Genomic DNA, 19,279 nt, shown 5'->3' with positions numbered 1-19,279 from the left:
GACTATGTGTCTTAATGAACTATTGAATGTTGATTTTTAAATGTGATATGTTTCATATTGATTGAAGCGTATACATGTATGTTACGTTTAGTTGTTTATGTTGTTGTTGTTTTATTTTTTTTCTATGATACTCCCCGAAATGTTTTATTTTTTTTTTAAAGAAAAGGGGATGTTGATATGGTGCGCAAAGGTGCACGCGTTCAATATAATAAAGTATCATTCTCCGCCATGACACTAATGGTTGCTGTTTGTTTATTGCTGACTGTGAACCTAGATCATAATTAACAATGTATAGAACCTATTATTTCGTATAGCGCATATCACGTCAGGGTAGTGTGTACTTATATATAAGGGTAAATACAGTAGCTGTTTACAATTTCAGACTATTTTAGAAAATCTAGATCTATTTAGTATTACTATTTGCAAAAGACAGCGTAGCCTCATTAATTTTCGGACTCGAAGATTATTATTATTATTATTATTATTATTATTATTGTTATTGTGTTAGGAACGATGGAGTATTCAATCTCTGGCGCTGCCAGGGTCAAGTTTCGCTAAAGAGAAACAAAATTCAATGTAGTCTCTTTATCAGTTTCCTCTGAGAGACTTTCTGGTGATGTGGCATGATTTGCCCAGCTCACTGCGGTCAAAGAAACTGCTATATGCGGATGACATTGTCCTCTGGTCAACCGGGAAGGAAGCCGACCAAATTCAGGTGGCATTACAAGCAGACCTCCAAACCATCTCCTTCGTATTGCGAAAAATGTCAGATACAAATCGTTGTTGCCAAAACGACCTGGTCCTTGTTCAGCCTGGGAATCAACATTCTTAAGGCTCCATTCGAGCTTCAACTCGGTGGGCTGCGACTCCAACGTGAAAATACGCCAAAAAATCTAGGGGTGACCCTGGATAGAAAACTGGCAATGCACCAGCATGTCCAGGATATACAAAGAAAGCCTCGGAGAAATTAACGTTACTCAGAAAGCTGGCCTGCACAACGTGGGGTGCCAAAGCTGACATTCTACGCACAATGTACTTAGGGGCAGTTAGATCGCAAATTTTGTGTTTAATTGATTCCCCAGTCTATTCACACTTACGCATTAGCCAACAACATTTTCTATCAGGTTATTTATGTCACATCACCTTTCTATCAGGATATTTATGTCACATCACTTTTCTATCAGGATATTTATGTCACATCACCTTTCTATCAGGATATTTATGTCACATCACTTTTCTATCAGGATATTTATGTCACATCACCTTTCTATCAGGATATTTATGTCACATCACTTTTCTATCAGGATATTTATGTCACATCACCTTTCTTTCAGGATATTTATGTCACATAACCTTTCTATCAGGATATTTATGTCACATCACTTTTCTATCAGGATATTTATGTCACATCACCTTTCTATCAGGATATTTATGTCACATCACCTTTCTATCAGGATATTTATGTCACATCACTTTTCTATCAGGATATTTATGTCACATCACCTTTCTATCAGGATATTTATGTCACATAACCTTTCTATCAGGATATTTATGTCACATCACCTTTCTATCAGGATATTTATGTCACATCACCTTTCTATCAGGATATTTATGTCACATCACTTTTCTATCAGGATATTTATGTCACATCACTTTTCTATCAGGATATTTTTGTATATATGTATCCCAATGCTTTACAAACGTGACAGTTTCAGGATGTACTTTGTTACAAAGCTAGTCTACATCACTTGCCTATATGTCCGCTGGACTGAGAGCTGTGGGCGAGGTCAACTCAATTGTACCTGTGTCACCTACTTCCAGGTGAGTTTGTCTGCTTGGATAAAATAGTTCCTCCATTATCGCCGCTGTTCCGTTCTAGGATGGCTTCCCTGTCGAGTGGTATGCGCTCTAGACTCCATGGTCCCTGATTTGAACCCTGCCAAGGCCATCCCCCACCGACATGCGAGAGGTTTGAGCTAGTGGTGTAATAATCTTCAGTTCTGAACAGACATCTGAAACATGTCAAACAAAACGATTCCCGCAGGGCGCTATACTTAAGTTAGTAGTTATACGTTATTATTTATCTTTATAAGACCTCTCCAAATTCTTAAGCATAACTCTTTCTCATTTCCTTCATAAAGTCTCATAATGTACATTGAAACAAAATACATATACGTTCATACAGATACTTGAAACTTCTTAACCTAATTAACTCTTTCTCTCCGAACTGACAATACCAACGTTGATTCCACCAGAATGTGGTAAATAATTACAGAGAAAAAGAGTTAACCTGATTTATACAAACTTGTTATATGTACTCATTGCCACGCATACTATGCACATGAGCGGATCTAAAAATTTTGAAGAGGGGGGTGATTTGTTTCCAAATCCACGTAAACCCTAACCCTGTGTACAAACACTTGCTCAATGAGGAAGTGCTATAAAGAGCAGGGTGCCAGGACATCCGCTGTGTTATCAGCAGCAGACGCCTTGGCTGGCTTGGCCACGTTCATAGAATGCCAGTAGGTCGACTTCCACAAGACATTCTGTATGGCCCACTTTTAAGTTATACTGATGTATGCAAACGCGACATGAAGCTCTTCAAAATCGACACTAGCAGATGGGAAGAGGTGGCACTGGATATATCCGCATGGAGAGAGAGCATAAAGGAAGGGACTTGAATTGCAGATGTCATACACAACAGAAGCAGAAAGAAGGATGAAAATGCAACGGCGCCTGGTGATTACAGATGCCTGACCTGTGACCGTATCTGTGTATCAAGGATTGGCCTCTTTAGTCACACAAGAAATTGCAAGGGTAAAAGACCTCTCTTTAGACGTACAATGCCACAGATATGTACAAAGACGTGTATATAACTTTAGAACAGTGTTTTTTTTAACGCTCGTCGAAAAACCAAATGTGCTAGTGACCCACCTCTTGGACAGCTTGGGGGGTCTGGGGAGCGCTGTATGCAATCTTTTGCATTTTTAGATGTATACAAGCATTCTCCTGACGTCTGCAGTTCACTATCTATCCTATTATAAATGGCATGTCAAATTAAGTGAAATAACGAAAGGTGTGTGTGTGTGTGTGGGGGGGGTAATTTTCTCATAACATAAAATATAATAGATTGGATCAAATGTGTGTTTATTTAAATCATAGATCTAATTAAATCTAATTACTTAATAATTTTCTTAACGGTGTTTCCCAGGCCTCTTCTGACGTGCTAGGACCAAATCATCCGAGACACTTAGGAAGTAAAGTTTATTTTAAAGGTCAGTAAAGAGGTGTTTTTTTGTTTTTTTTTACAAAGCTTATACTGTTTCTGTTTGTCTTTATGTCTGTCTGACTGGTAAAAAGTTTGGACACTTTATTTCTCCCACACCCAGTCTCGGATCAAGTTGAAATTTTAAACAATAATTTATTGAACCTAACAAACATGAATCAATAAATTAGTCAATTAATTAGTTTGTTTGATATCGAAAAAGAGGAATGTTGGTATCTAAGAAAATCATTAGTTACTAATCATTAATAAGCTAATAATTAATCAAACAGATTGAGTTGATATAAGCTTTGTAAAACATGACTCAACTATATATATATATACAGAGAGAGAGAGAGAGAGAGAGAGAGAGAGAGATTGCAAGACGAAATACTTAAGTGCAATATATTTTATAAAATTCAGTCTGTAATTAAAGACCTAGTACTGTATATAGTCTAAACAGTTTCTCTTCTACCTATTTACTTTTATGTTGGAGGGTTCAATTGACTATTGAGATAAACTGTACAGTAATGTCCAGATCAGGCAGCTCTCCGTGTAGTTATCATAGAGGAGTGTTTTGTAGCCAGTGCCTTGCTCGGCCCTCTCGATAGAGTATGCAGCTTTGAAGAACATGGTCGGCATTCTCTGGTGACATCCGCAAGTGCCTATTTCACTGGTCCCAATTTTCAGCTTGTCTAAATAGTAATTGTCAAGGCATTTGGTAGAGAAAAAAAAACACTTTATAAACACGATTTGAATGTATGATTAACATGAACAGTAACACTTGGATAAGTGCAGTACTTTAAATTCAATCCAAAATATATTTGAACTATATCTAAGTTTCGGTCATGCTCTTATTCCGAATTTGTTTTCGTTTTGGAGAAGTGTTGTACTCTTGCTGTTCTGTCATTGCAGCGTTGGCCAGTTGGGCTTTCAATCTGTCGTTGGGATTCAAAGCGTACGTCAACAACAAACTCATCATGACCTATCCCAGCAGCATCTACAACATGTCGTGCGGCTCTCAGATGTCCCGGTCCTTCAAGTTTGTCAATCGTAAGTTTGTATCATGGATGAGGACGGCTGTCGTGCGGTATACGCTTTGGACTGTCGTGACGATGGTTGGTCGTTGTGCTGGCCAGTTTTTTACTTTTTACCCATTGGAGCTGGGTGGACTCAGAGGCGCCCCTAAAGAACCCGAAAATAAAATGCAGTGGCGTAGCTAGGGGGGGGAGAAGGGGGGGAGAATTTGAAAATCCCCCGGGGCTCCCACTTGAGGGGGCCCCCAAATGAGTGTTTTTTTACATTAAAAATTAAATATTACTCAAAATGCAGAAGCCCCTAAAGAGGTCAAGCTCCCCGGGCCCCAAAACGATGGGAAATTCCTAGCTACCCCCCTGTCGCTATGTATAGTTATCCGTTATAGATTAAAATTTCCCATTGTTGAACATCAGCATCAAACTATTTTTTTTTCTTTGTAGAACGAATGGATACGGAAAACCCCTCTGGCCACCCTAGAGTGGACATTGTCCTGTATGCCGACCATCCAGATAATCCAGACGACGGGAACTTAACTTGTGACCATTTTCTGTGCCGGAAGTTTAAAGTGCACTACCACTTTCCACCAGGACCAGGAAACATAGACATCACTTTAGACCCGCCTGATGCTGTGTAAGTCTGGCTGGGTCATTGTAACGTAGGGAAATATAGACACCACTCTAGACCCGCCTGATGCTGTGTAAGTCTGGCTGGGTCATTGTAACGTAGGGAAATATAGACATCACTTTAGACCCGCCTGATGCTGTGTAAGTCTGGTTGGGTCATTGTAACATAGGGAAATATAGACATCATACTAGACCCGCCTGATGCTGTGTAAGTCTGGCTGGGTCATTGTAACAGGGAAATATAGACATCATTCTAGACTCGCCTGATGCTGTGTAAGTCTGGCTGGGTCATTGTAACTTAGGAAACTATGGACATCATTCTAGACCCGGCTGATTCTAAGTCTGGCTGTGGATCATTGTTCTCTTCTCAACCAACCAAACTGGTTTCTTGGTGTAAAGATCATTCGAATTTGAGTTCTTGATGTCAAGATGTCTTGATGTTACGATAGCATTGTGTTGATCAGGCAAAAAGTTTCTGATGTTATAATTTAGTGTAGAATTCTGTTTTAAACAATTACTGAACACTCAAACAAAATCGTTGCCGGAGCTTCAAACTATTAATTCAAACAATGAAGATCCTTAACGTAGCTATGTGACACTTAGATTGTGTCTTTAACCTTGTGTCTTTAACCTTGTGTCTTTAACCTTGTGTCTTTAACCTTGTGTCTTTAACCTTGTGTCTTTAACCTTGTGTCTTTAAATAACACAAAAATAAAACTGACATTATAAAAACAAAAATGTGTGGTCATAGCAGGTGTAGCAAAGAACAGCTCAATGATGAGGGATCTAAACATTGGACTCTTAAAAAGTCAAAAGAAAAAGTGAATAAAAATTTTTAAAAAGATAGTAGAAATGTGGTTCATTGAAATGTCTGTCTTTCACTTGTCTAGATCCTTTCAAAGTCGTACGATACATTTCATTGTTCATTTATTTATTTACCTATCAGTTTTTTTTTCCATTTATATTTTGTTCTTTGACATTGATCTATTTCTTACAAGAAACAGTTGCATAATTCAGAGGTTCTCAACCTGTGTGTCGCGACCCCATTTGGGGTCGAATGTCAAATTTTCTGGGGTCGCCTAAGACCCCAGGAAATTTGAATATTTTGTCTCTTCATCATTAAAAGATTTTGTTTCCCATTCTAACGTGCTGTAACATTTGAACTGCATATTTCAACGCTACTTGGTATTCCAAATAGTTTATATCCCGTTCTGCTTGAGATTGTGTTGCGCCATCTTCTTCCAATTCCAAGAACAAATCTTTGCGTACCAAGGTTTTCTAGCTTGTTAGTTAAGTCCAAATTCAGAAGCCGAGTTGATCAGACGGTGATAATCGTTGTGCTACTAGATTCCAGATCTGGAGGAACAGAAACAAGCTCAACCTTGGCATTACCATTGGATTGTTTGTAAAGCTGTCGAAACACTATTTCTGTACCAATGTAGTTGACTGTATCAAAGATTCTTATCCATACTCCACTATATTTATCAAACTGTCACTTAAGTATGTCTATAGTGAATACGCAAAAGAAAAGTAAATAAATGCAAGTCTGAATTTTAAAATTTAACTATGACCACAAAAATTAACGGTTGGGGGTCGCCGCCCAGTCGGAAATAATATTAGAGGGTCCAGGAACACAAAAAGTTCAGAACCTCTGGTATAATTGGTATATTTATTGTTGAATGCTAATGTACTTCCCAGCCAAGGTCAGCCGGCCACTATCACGTGTTCCACTATCGACGGATACCCTAAAGTCAGGTTCGGCATACGAGCCTTCTCCCTTGTGTACAACCTGGAACTTTTTTACACTCCTACAGAGGTCAGTGTCTGGCCATGTATTGTCATTAGTCTAAGAGACTTAAACTCTACTAAGTCATTAATGTAAGAGACTTAAACTCTACTAAGTCATTAGTCTAAGAGACTTAAACTCTACTAAGACATTAGTCTAAGAGACTTAAACTCTACTAAGTCATTAAACCAAGAGACTTAAACTCTACTAAGTCATTAGTCTAAGAGACTTAAACTCTACTGAGACATTAATCTGATAGACTTCAACTCTACTAGGTCAATGGTTTTCTGTTTCTGACTGCTTCATGAACTAATGTCACTAAGGCAGGAGGGGGCACTTATTCGAAATCGTCCTAGCATATGGAATAAGAAATGCACATTCTTTATCTTTGCTTCTTTCTAAATATTTTATCAGGTTCTCTCGTTGTATTCGTAAGTTATGGTTTAGTGTTAAATGTGTTATTACTACTTTACTTTTTTAGCCTTCTGTACATAAGTATCTCTTAAGCCTAGTGATTTTACTAATAGTGTTAGTCAAGTGAAATATTTGTCTGTCGATTGTCGATACGAATAATTAGTCATAAAAAGTACATTATTTAGTTCGAGGCCTTTAAAAGAATCCAATTCAGGTTTCATGGACCAACTATTAAATTTAATAAGTGCAACGAATGTGGTCAGCACAGCGGGTCTGAACAAAATCAAGTCAACAAAAAACAACAACAACAACAACAACAACAAAAACGAAGCCTCAAGTTCAGACTTCGGTCAGTTATTTTGTAATTAAGTCTAAATGACCGGCTTAAAACATTCTTAAAGAAGAGACATGTGCGTTTTAATCGATTAATCTCAGCTCTGCCAGTCAATATAAATTATTATCAGGTCATATCTACTGGTCAGTACAAATTATGTATTATCTGGTCAGTTCCACCTGTCAGTATAAATTGATTAATATCGAATCAGTTCTACCGGTCAAGTAGTATCTAATTATTATCAGGTCAGTTTTATCGGTCAGTAGTACTTAATAATTATGAGTTAATTGTACTAGTAAGTCATTTAGTGCATATCTATTTCAATTATTTCGAACTACAAGCAATGTCTTAGCGAGACAATACCATCGTGACACTAGTGATTTGTGATTTCTTAGTTCAAAGTTTTTGGATTTCTATTGAAGTGCGTGGCAGGAACTCAAATAGATCGAGCTTCAATCTTTAAGTTAAAATTGCGTCACTTGAGTGTATAAATTAACGAATCCGTATATTTGAAGTTTATTGAGAGACAATAACCAGCCAATGACAAAGAGTCAAATAAATTAACTCTGTACTTACTTGGTAACATCTATTTTTATTTTCAGAAACTGACCATGCCAGCCGCTGTGGCCGGAGTTTACATCTGTGAGGCAATTGCCTTCGTATTCCGACAGAGAATGGTGATTCCATCCGACAAGAAAGTCACCATACTAAGAAAACCCATGCTTGACTCTATCGGCATTCGTAACCAGGAGTCGAATTTAAACGACGTGACATCTAGGAAAACGAACTTGACTTTACATCAGCCAACAGGCAGTGTGGTCAGACCACGAGTTGTCCTCCCTAGCCACGCAGTAAAATACAAGCTCGTTTCTAATGTAAATTACTCTAAGAAACTGAACCGAAGATCTGAGAACAAGATGGTGCTAAAACGAGGCAATCGTCATAAAGATGGCAGCCAAATCAATGCTGCAGACGTGAAGGCGGTGAAACTAGAAAGAGGCTCTACTTTGTTGAATAGGATACAGTTAAAGAAACGCTCAGTACAAGGTAACTCTGACATTCTTTAGGTTTTAAATAAGTAACGCTTTAAAAAACCAGCTTACGCGCCAACTTGCCTTAGCTGACATAGAAGAGAGCAGCTGGTTGTATGCGGCTTCGGAACGAGACAGCTGGAGGTCACTCACAAAGGCCGCGGGCTACACATTTGAGACAAAAGAAAATCCGCTGCCGAGGACAGACGTAGACGGCGAAAAGAAAATCTTAATCAACCACAGGCGGACAATGGTTATGCTTGCTATGGTTGTGGCAAAAATATGCAGGTCACAGCTGGGGCTGCGTAGCCACGGGAAATACTGCATTCCTAACTAATCTTCGGACTCGAATACCAACCTTATTATAATTGTTAATTTTAATTACTTCTACATTTGTTTGGTCAGCATTTAGTGGAGCATAACAGAGTTGACTTAGATAGGACAACTGAGCTTTACACCAAAAAAGAATGTATTTATTAGAGGAGGACAAATTTGGATAAAGAAATTAATGTATGCAATTACTTTGAACTTTAATTTCTTAGAAAATTTGTTACGGGGTTAAAAGATTCGAAAAGAAAAAGCGTCTATATAACTTCTAGCTCTAAACAAGAAACTTTAAATGACAAGTTTGTAAACCTCGTGGGTACGGAATATTCATAAATATGTAAAAAAAAATATTTTTCTTTTTATTTCCCTCTTGTAGACAACCCGAATGTAGGATTTCGTTGGCGTGTGTCAGGCGTGATGGTCCTTCTTCAGACTCTGCTCAGCCAGGTCATGTCACAGTACTGATGTTACCGCTGGAACTAAGCGTTGAGGCTTATAATTAAACACCTTATAAAAGCTCTCTTTTTTAGCGAATGTAATAAATATACGAAATAGTTGAACCTCATTTTTATATTAACTCTGTCTGTCTGGTCAAAAATGTGCGCAAGTTATTTCTCCCACACCTACCTATTCACTGATCAAGCTGAAACTTCGCACAATTATTCATTGACGTAGAGAGGACATGAATTAATAAAAAAAAGTAGTCAATTAGACAATTAATTACTGGTAACTAATACTCCAGTATTTGAGTATATAGCTATTTTGTTGGGTTTAATCACCTTAAATAATTCTTAACGCTATTTCTCCCTCACGAATTCTCCGATCAAGTTGATATTTTAAATAATTAATTAGTGTACCTCACCAAAAAAAAAAAAAGAATCAATAAACAAAAATACTCAATTAGTCTATTACTTATTAGTAATGAATTATTTTATTTCATATCGAATAACGAAAATAACTTGTACATTATTGGTAGATATAGTTTGATGAAGTTATTCCCCTTTAGATAATTTTTTGAAAGTGCGGGGCTCACTGTAGACGCCGGCCCTGCAAAATAGCGGCTTATGTCGACTAGTTGTATATATTTTGCTTGTTTTTTTTTTAATTTTGGGTAAAATTAAAATACATACAATTCTACCAATAGATCTACATGGGAAATTTTGTTTTTGAAATTTCGTCCTTTGATTTTTTTTATCTAAGTGAAAAAAAACAAAACTATCAATGTTCAAGTGTAACAAGCTCTATGCTTGCAATAATTAATTCACAGACTTTTCACCTTTAAATGTCACTTATAATGTTGGACTGTTTAGGAACCACACATGATCGGTCAACCGTTAGTCTCCATTCCTTTGTCGTTTGCCTTTATTAGCCTATTTTTTCAGGTCCGTCTGTTCTTCGATGTCTTTCTATCGCGTTCCCTGTTTGCCTCTTCTTCTTTTGCCTGGTCCTGCTCCCTGCAGGAAGTTCTTTGAGCTCTGGGGGCCTCACACACGCAAACAGTGGTGGGAAAACTTTTTCAGGAGTGGGCCAGAAATTAGAGGGAAACATTTGACCGGCCATAATGATTTTTATTGAGAAGATATAGAAATTTAGTATCTGATTTTAACTTTAACTAACGTACGCGATGCACGTAGCTACCAGTGTTCTGATAATAGTTCTTCTTAATTTGGTTCAACTTCGGACATTATTCAAAGTTAACTGAGTAACTCATCCGTCAATCTATTTTGGACATCTTCTACGCTGCTTACAAGAATAGTATGATATAAATAAACATTGCACATTATCTGTGAGCATGAGATGAGATGTGACATTTGGAAAACTTTCGACAAACCCCATTGCCAGTTATTCTCTTTTTCATCGAGATAGAGTTTTTGTGGATGGAAGCATCTCTGTTGCGACGTGCTGTTGAAGTCCGACTGAAAGGATCGCTTTCTGGCTCTTCGTAAGCGCTAATGATAAACTCAGCGCCGTTTTGCCCTCACTTACATAGAGGAAAGTAGCTGTCAGCAGATGGTCTCTGAAAGAGACAGTTGGAGAGCTCTCACGAGTGCCGAGGGATACACATTTGGGTACCAAGGAAAAGCCTATGTGGAAGACAGGCGCAGAAGATGCAAAGAAACATATATAGACAACCAGCGGACAACGACTTTGTCTGCATCGTGTGGAAAAATATTTGGGTCGCAACTGGGTTTGCATAGTGATGTGAAGCAATGCACTTATTCTTAATCTTGGGCACCGAAAGACATTGCCTTTACTATCATTATTATTACAATCTTATTAGAAATAAACGTATCAATTACTTTAATGTTATCCATCAACAACGAAGTCTACTGTGTATGTCGACAACAAATTTCTTTATTGAGGACAACCAAACAAGACCTCGATAAAACACAAACTTAACTCAAGGTAAAAGAGCATTCTATTTGGCAATCAAAATTATATTCATTTGTGTTCATGAACAACAGCTTGACGTGGAAAGATTGAGGACCTGGCAAGCCACTAACAACAGTGTTTCAATAGCGTTCCTTTTTTTTTTCTTTCTTTTTGTTTTCTGTGATCTGAACTGGATCATATTAACTGAAGATTTTAAATTTGAATAAATCAATTCACTGATATAATAAAATGGTTGAGCGCAAATTTCCTGAAACACATCGTAAGCATCAGGATAGTCCAAAACAAGGTCAATGACATTTTCTGATGAGTTGACGTAGTACTAGAACCTGGAGTCATCACTACCATTGTTGGCTCTCGTGTCCTGCCTGCCATTGGTTCCATTTTGCCTGATAGAGAAAATGGAGAAAAAAAAACATGACCAAATTATTTTGTTTGTCCAAGTTTCTGTGAGGAAAACCACACACACACTCGCACACAGACACAGGAAACACAGGTTTAAATGAAAGTATCCTTTCCATTAGAACTTAGTCATTGATTTGTGAAGACAACACATTGCTGGACCAACTAGCCACTTAGTTCATGGGGCTCACGTGCCTTTGTTACATTTACTCTTCAAAGTAATAAGGTCACTTCATCTTCAGTTACAAGAATATCTTTATAGTTTGTTTTTTTTTTGTTTTTCCTTGGTTAAAATGTTAGAAATTTCTACTTCTAAGTTGACGAAATCTTCTTGGTCGGGCAGAAAAGTCAATTAGTTCGTTGTTTTACTTCTCCTCGTCACCCCCTCCTTCTCATTTTGAGGCACAACCTATTATTTTCTTTAATCCATCCCAGCATCCTTTTGATTTGTTGTTTCCGAAACAGGGCCGCCCTTAAGTAATTTGAGGCCTTAAGCGATTTTGGTGGCCCCAATTAAACACCAAAAAAATACATTTAGGCAATTCATACAAAAATTCATACTAGATTGGAATCCGCAAGGAAAGTGGAAAGTGGGCAGACCCAAGCAAACCCGGAAAAGGTCAGTCATCAGTGAAGCTGAGGGTACTAGAATGACATGGGAGAAGATGAAGAAAGCTGCTCAGAACCGAGTATAGTGGAGAGGTGTGGTTACGGCCCTATACTCCCCTGGGAGTGCACATGATTAAGTCAAGTAAGTCAATTCATAAAAAAAACAAGGGTCTTCAAACATAAGTAGTCTAACAAGTAGATTTAAACATTTGTCAACAAAAGCCTTGAGTCATAGTAATGACTTAGAGTTCGGCTAATACAGCGGTTCTCAACCTTTTAAGCTCGGCGACCCCTTTTTACAATATCACACTCTGCCTCGACCCCCCCCCCAATACACACACATACAGCAATAGAAGAATAGACAATAACAATCCTTATTTTTGGTGGTCATTGATGGTCTTAGGCGACCCCTGGAAAATCGTCAATCGACCGCCAAGGGGGTCGCGACCCACAGGTTGAGAACCCCTGGGCTAATAGAAGCAGAGCCCTGGTGTTCTGAGATTTTGATATTTGATACAAAGTTTCGCAATGTTTTTAGTCCTGTCAGAGGCCCCCCCCCCCCCCCACCAATCGGAGGCACTAAGCGGCTGCCTACTTTGCCTATGCCTAGGGCCTGCCTTGTCCGAAAGAAGTTCTCAATTTTTTTTATATGTTTGTTCCCCTCCTTGTTTTTGTTTCAGTGCTTTTTAGCCAATAGAAACTCTTGGTTGTTGGCCTTTTACTTTCTTTTCTTTTCGGTAGTAAGAGTGTTTCATGTTTTTGATCATCCAGGGATTATTATTGTCATAAACATGTATTATTTTGTGTTGGAATTGTTAGCTCCTGTGACAAAAGGGACAATAAGGGTGGCTACCTTTATTTTTTTTATTAGAGTTAGTCCCCTTTATTACTTGATTTAAGTCCCTGTTAACTGTTTACAATTGCCACTCTCTCTTGAGTCTTTCAACTGACCAGTGTAGTTTGAACTAAATCTCTATAATGTTTAACTAATACTATTGCTGTGTTACTCAAGAGGAGTGTGCCAATGTTGTGGGAAGAGTATTTCGATAATGAGCTAAGTAGACTTTATTTATTTATTAGTACTAAGTTGTTTTATGTAAATGGTATAGGTCTACTTAGTCTCTTATCCTCTCCCGTATGTTTTTTTTTTAAAGATATCTTTTGTTTAGATACGAGACAGTAGTGTGTCTCGTGAATGACGTCATTTCATTGTTTATGCATGTGTGATATTATTGTAAACCATCGCTTTGGTTTTTCGGCATAAGACATTATTGTGCCTCTATTATTTTTCATGATTTTTTTCTTTTTGTTTGTAAATAAACTCCTTTTTTTTTTTGTTGCAACTGAAATCTCAGAATTATTACTTGTCTGTCTCAGTAGTTCTGTACATCTAGAGGCTATAGTTATTAGCCTAGATAATATAATTGGGACCACAAAGTACCACTGAACTAACTTGCCAGCACAGTACAGGTCACTGGTCTTATGACCTATCCTAATTCTAGGTCACAGCTCATCAAAATTGTTTACATGTTTGAATTTGCAGTGCTAAAAAGTGCGCAAGTGGTTCCGTCTGACTCCCAAATTCCTGCGCATTAATCTAGCACTACAACACGATCTCGTAGTCATCCGCCAGATGATTTTGTTCGACATGGTACGGAGGATGCCCCGAACATTATTACCTCCTAGAACAAATATTCCATAGGACCGCTAGGGATGAAAGCTGTCAGGATTCGAACCCGGAACCCTCGCGACTACAGTTCTGAGCTCATACCACACCAACAGGCAGACATAGATAAAATCTCTAACAAATAGATGAATTACAAAACAGGCTAATTTTGTGTGTGTGTGTATTTTTTTTACTATACCTTGTTTGGTGACGCTTAACACATACCATCCTCACTGTTAGGTAAGAACACTCCTCCTGACTTAACACATACCATCCTCACTGTTAGGTAAGAACACTCCTCCTGACTTAACACATACCATCCTCACTGTTAGGTAAGAACACTCCTCCTGACTTAACACATACCACCATCATTGTTAAGTAAGAACACTCATCCTGACTTAACACATACCACCATCATTGTTAGGTAAGAACACTCATCCTGACTTAACACATACCACCATCATTGTTAAGTAAGAACAATCATCCTGACTTAACACATACCATCTTCATTGTTAGGTAAGAACACTCATCCTGACTTAACACATACCATTTCATTGTAAGGTATGAACACTCCTCTTGACTTAACACATACCATCTTCATTGTTAGGTAAGAACACTCATCCTGACCTAAAACAAACCATCTTCACTGTTACGTAATAACACTCATCCTGACTTAACACATACCATCCTCACTGTTAGGTAAGAACACTCCTCCTGACTTAACACATACCATCCTCACTGTTAGGTAAGAACACTCCTCCTGACTTAACACATACCATCCTCACTGTTAGGTAAGAACACTCCTCCTGACTTAACACATACCATCCTCACTGTTAGGTAAGAACACTCATCCTGACTTAACACATACCACCATCATTGTTAGGTAAGAACACTCATCCTGACTTAACACATACCACCATCATTGTTAAGTAAGAACAATCATCCTGACTTAACACATACCATCTTCATTGTTAGGTAAGAACACTCATCCTGACTTAACACATACCACCATCATTGTTAAGTAAGAACACTCATCCTGACTTAACACATACCACCATCATTGTTAAGTAAGAACACTCATCCTGACTTAACACATACCACCATCATTGTTAAGTAAGAACACTCATCCTGACTTAACACATACCACCATCATTGTTAAGTAAGAACACTCATCCTGACTTAACACATACCACCATCATTGTTAAGTAAGAACAATCATCCTGACTTAACACATACCACCATCATTGTTAAGTAAGAACAATCATCCTGACTTAACACATACTACCATCATTGTTAAGTAAGAACACTCATCCTGACTTAACACATACCACCATCATTGTTAGGTAAGAACACTCATCCTGACTTAACACATACCACCATCATTGTTAAGTAAGAACAATCATCCTGACTTAACACATACCATCTTCATTGTTAGGTAAGAACACTCATCCTGACTTAACACATACCATTTCATTGTAAGGTATGAACACTCCTCTTGACTTAACACATACCATCTTCATTGTTAGGTAAGAACACTCATCCTGACCTAAAACAAACCATCTTCACTGTTACGTAATAACACTCATCCTGACTTAACACATACCATCCTCACTGTTATGTAATAAAACTCATCCTGACCTAAAACAAACCATCCTCACTGTTAGGTAAGAACACTCCTCCTGAATTAAAAACGTACCATTCTCATTGTTAGGTAAGAACACTCACCATGATTTAACACATACCATTCTCATTGTTACGTAAGAATACACATCCTGACTTAACACATACCATCATCGAGTCCGACCGTCATTTCTGGTTTCATTGTTTTCATCCCATTCTTAGGCATCATCATCATATCCGTTTTCATGTTTTTCATGTCCTGGTTCGTGACTTGGTCCATCATAGCCCCCAACTTCAGCTTCAGCGTGGGCACGGCTTTGACAGTTTTTGTAGTGCTCGCGGTGGACTTAGTCGACTTCACCGTGGTGCTTCTGGTGGTCGTCTTGGCAGAGGGTTTGACGGTGATGATTCTTGAGAAGACCACCTGACGCATCCCAAAGGGATAATTGATGGAAGAGCAGCGGTACTTGCCTGGTTTGGCCTCTTCGAAATGCATAATCTGTTTAAAAAAAAGTCTCAATGCCCAAAAGCTAACAATCTCCTACATAGTTTGTCACTCGTCTAGATACAATAGCATTAAAAATAACATAGAATATAGAAACAATTAAACCACATGAAACAATGAAACAATGGGAATTTATCTACAGCAGTGTTTCCTAAAGTGGGGCGGCGAGGGGTACTCAGCATTACAAAAATTATAAAAGGGGTACACTTAGGTCAAATTTTGGGAAACACTGATTTACAGAAGGAAACAATAGATATTCAACTACTATTACGGATAGGTTTTATGATCATGTCATATGGCTATGTCCAGTGGCGTAGCATCCATGGCGTGAAGGGGTTCAATGAACCTGGGCCTACGACCATTAGGGGCCCACAGCCTGTGGCGTAGCAACAATGACTCGTGACCAGTTGGGGCCCATATGAAAACTTAGGGATGAAAAAAATAACACTTTTGTACCAACCGATTAAAAAAAAAAAAGAATCTAAAAAGCTCTCTCAAAATGCCCTAAGCCTTATACTTAAAACTTTGTATTCCCTTTTAAAACATTAATCCGTGTTTAAAGCTAGAGCTAGTGTATCAGCGGCTTGGATTACTTTAAAATAAAAAACTTCTTTCTGTCATGTGATGGTGCGTTTGAGGTGATATAGTTGTCAAATCATTCCATTCTTTCTGTTTCCTATATATTCACAGAACCATTAAAAGTAGGGCTATTACAGGAATGGGGGGGGGGGGGGGGGTTGGTTAAGAAAATATGTGGGTAAGTGTTGTGTGGAATAAAAAAGGAAAGGGAAGGGGGTGACGACAACAATGGACCTCATTCACCAATCGTAAACAAACCATTTAGCCACATGATACTCTATCTCTTCTATACAAATTACGTAATACACTAAGGCTGTCACGTGATGCGTTATTTTTTCGTTTTTTTATCAACATTATCACGTGGATAAATGGTGTTTGTTTACGATTGGTGAATGAGGTCCATTAGGTCTATAGGGATAGTCTGAAGGGTCACGAATAAAAATTTCGACAGAGCTGCTAATTTTGTTTTTCAAAGCTTAATGTCCTTCTTTTTTTCTGTATTTAAAATACAATGTTAACAAAATATTTGGTGATATAAAGAAGGTTGGCTTAAAAAAAAAAGAGAGAGGACCAGCTGACTTCCATGCTTTGTTTAACAAATAACGAATTGTATAGAACTAGCTGCAGCACTATACGTGGAAATAAGAACAATTCGTTAATATTGTTCTGCTTATTGTCCAGTACTAAATTGTAAAGCGCAATCAACGTTGAGTCACAAATGTTGGAAAGTGAGCAGCAAGATCTACATCAAGCAGAAAGTCAATTCAACAAGATCTAGACATTATTGGAGAATGACTTTAAAACTAAATTAAAAGGCAGAGCCTACCACGTATTATTAAGTAGAGAACATTCAAGAATAGACTTTCGAAATCAACCTATTTTACCGAACTATTGATGTCATTGTTTCTCAATAACAAGACAGATTTCATGGGCGTAAAAAATGGTCAAAATGTTTGAGTAGTTAAAGCCCAGTTTCATTCCTCGTGCAAACGGCCAAGAGTTGGACGATGTCAATATGCTTAGCTAGTCTTATCTGACATCTTCCCAGCATGCATGTCATATCTCACTGTCTGTGTCAGTTTGTTCAGCATAGCGGCTATTTTCGAAATTTCGATTGATCAAAAATGATCAAAGAATGTTTATGCCACAGAGCAGATTGGCTTCACTTTTCATTGAGAAACAGACAAAAGCTTAGAAACAGATGCACTTGTTACTGACATTTCTACTCAGAAGGCCAGAAAAATGTTAGTAAATAAATGTTCGATCTATTTACTGTTAAATAAATGTTCGATCTATGTAGGCCTACTGTTAAATAAAGGACGTAGAATCAGAAAATAGTTTGTATCAACGAGTACTAGTTTGACACAGTCACAGTCTCGGTTGACATTGCCTGTTAAATGTTCACCTCGGGTTAAGAGGGTGAAAAGACACGTGAAACTCCTGATATAGAAACAGGAAGTAAGAATGACTAAATTGACTTTTAGGCAGTCTAGTGGCATCTTTTGGTCTAGGGCAGTTGGGTAGTATCTTTTGGTCCAGGACAGTCTGTAGTATCTTTTGGTCCGATCTGGACGGTAGTGACTTAGAGAGTCGAATAGTAACTTTGAGTTAAGAAGTATCTTTTGGGCAGTCGAAGCCAGTGGTCACTTGAGACATGTATTTCTAGTAGTTATTATTCTGTACTGTTATTACTGAAGTATCTGTTACCCGCTGTGATGTGGACGTCACTTGAAGTCTATTTTGGACAATTTGACATGTTGAATATATTTGATACCGCTGTTATGCGGACGTTACTTGAAGTCTATTTTGAAGGATTTGACATGTTGGATATATTTGATACCGCTGTGATGTGGATGTGACTTTGTTACTTATTGGACTATGTAACTGTAAGTGCGGTATTATTATTGTCATCAAATAAACTTTATATTTTGTCTGCCAAAGTGGATTTAAGTCACTCTGTAATATTTAAGTTTGTCACGTGTGACTCCAGGAAACACGAACTCAGCATTCTACGACATTCGCGACACACTAATAGTAACCAGTCTCAGGTGTAATATTATAATACTACGTCAATACACACTGATTGATTTTGATTGATTTTTTATTTGAGGCACATCGGCACAATTTAGGCCATGTCGTGCCTGCAGTCCCTTAAGGACCACTCTCTCTCTCTCTCTAAACAACAAGGGCCAGATTCTATACAGTCATATCATTAAAATCAAGGTCTATTCACAGTTAAAATAGTAAAGGTAGTAAGAATTTAATTATTTGGTAAAAATCTAATGTAAATAGTACATGTCCACACTGAACGTTGACACCCACTAACAAGTGTTTTTGGAATGTCAATGTGTAGAATGGGAAATAGAACTCATCAAACATTTCTTTATACATTAGAATCACCTCTAAGTCGTTTAATTCTGCTAAGAAACAACTTTAAAGACACTATTACTTGTTGGATTCCTAAATCAAACGTAATGACATAATTAGGCCTACTTATAAAAAAATCTACATAACTTGTATTATTACACTACTTGTATTATTATTATTATATATTTATAGCTTTTATGTAGCGCTACTTTCATGCTTATAGCATGCTCAGAGCGCTTTGGTCCAATCTCATTTGTGGACCAGTGGGGGGTGAGGGGGTATCTAGGAGTTGGTTTTCCGTGCTGCCTTTAGGCACTCAGTAAAC

General features: G+C 37.9%; 2 protein-coding genes across 3 annotated transcripts in view; one reads left to right on the top strand and one right to left on the bottom strand.

Moving 5' to 3' along the window:
* Positions 1-240: 240 nt before the first annotated feature.
* Positions 241-9,371, top strand: LOC106054428 (uncharacterized). 2 transcript variants are annotated; one of them, XM_056042215.1, is made up of 8 exons: positions 241-353; positions 1,710-1,821; positions 3,212-3,275; positions 4,178-4,315; positions 4,741-4,930; positions 6,622-6,739; positions 8,060-8,504; positions 9,192-9,371. In XM_056042215.1, exons 2-8 carry the CDS (start codon positions 1,717-1,719, stop codon positions 9,278-9,280), a joined length of 1,149 nt encoding a protein of 382 aa, XP_055898190.1. In that variant the 5' UTR covers positions 241-353; positions 1,710-1,716; the 3' UTR covers positions 9,281-9,371. The 2 variants fall into 2 exon arrangements, with proteins under 2 accessions (XP_055898190.1, XP_055898191.1); XM_056042216.1 differs by having other exon boundaries at positions 288-353; positions 1,716-1,821.
* Positions 9,372-11,150: 1,779 nt separating this feature from the next.
* The window catches only part of LOC106059385 (uncharacterized), a 19,814-nt gene continuing 11,685 nt past the window's right edge, over positions 11,151-19,279 (bottom strand). Inside the window, exons 7-8 of the mRNA XM_056042375.1 lie at positions 15,672-16,002; positions 11,151-11,595 (exon numbers count right to left, since the gene is read on the bottom strand). Coding sequence (XP_055898350.1) covers positions 11,417-11,595; positions 15,672-16,002 — 510 coding nt within the window. The 3' untranslated portion in view covers positions 11,151-11,416. The remainder of the gene's footprint in view (positions 11,596-15,671; positions 16,003-19,279) is intronic.

Source organism: Biomphalaria glabrata, chromosome 9, assembly GCF_947242115.1.
Source record: "Biomphalaria glabrata chromosome 9, xgBioGlab47.1, whole genome shotgun sequence".
NCBI lineage: Eukaryota > Metazoa > Mollusca > Gastropoda > Planorbidae > Biomphalaria > Biomphalaria glabrata.
This window is presented reverse-complemented; position numbering and strand designations above follow the sequence as displayed.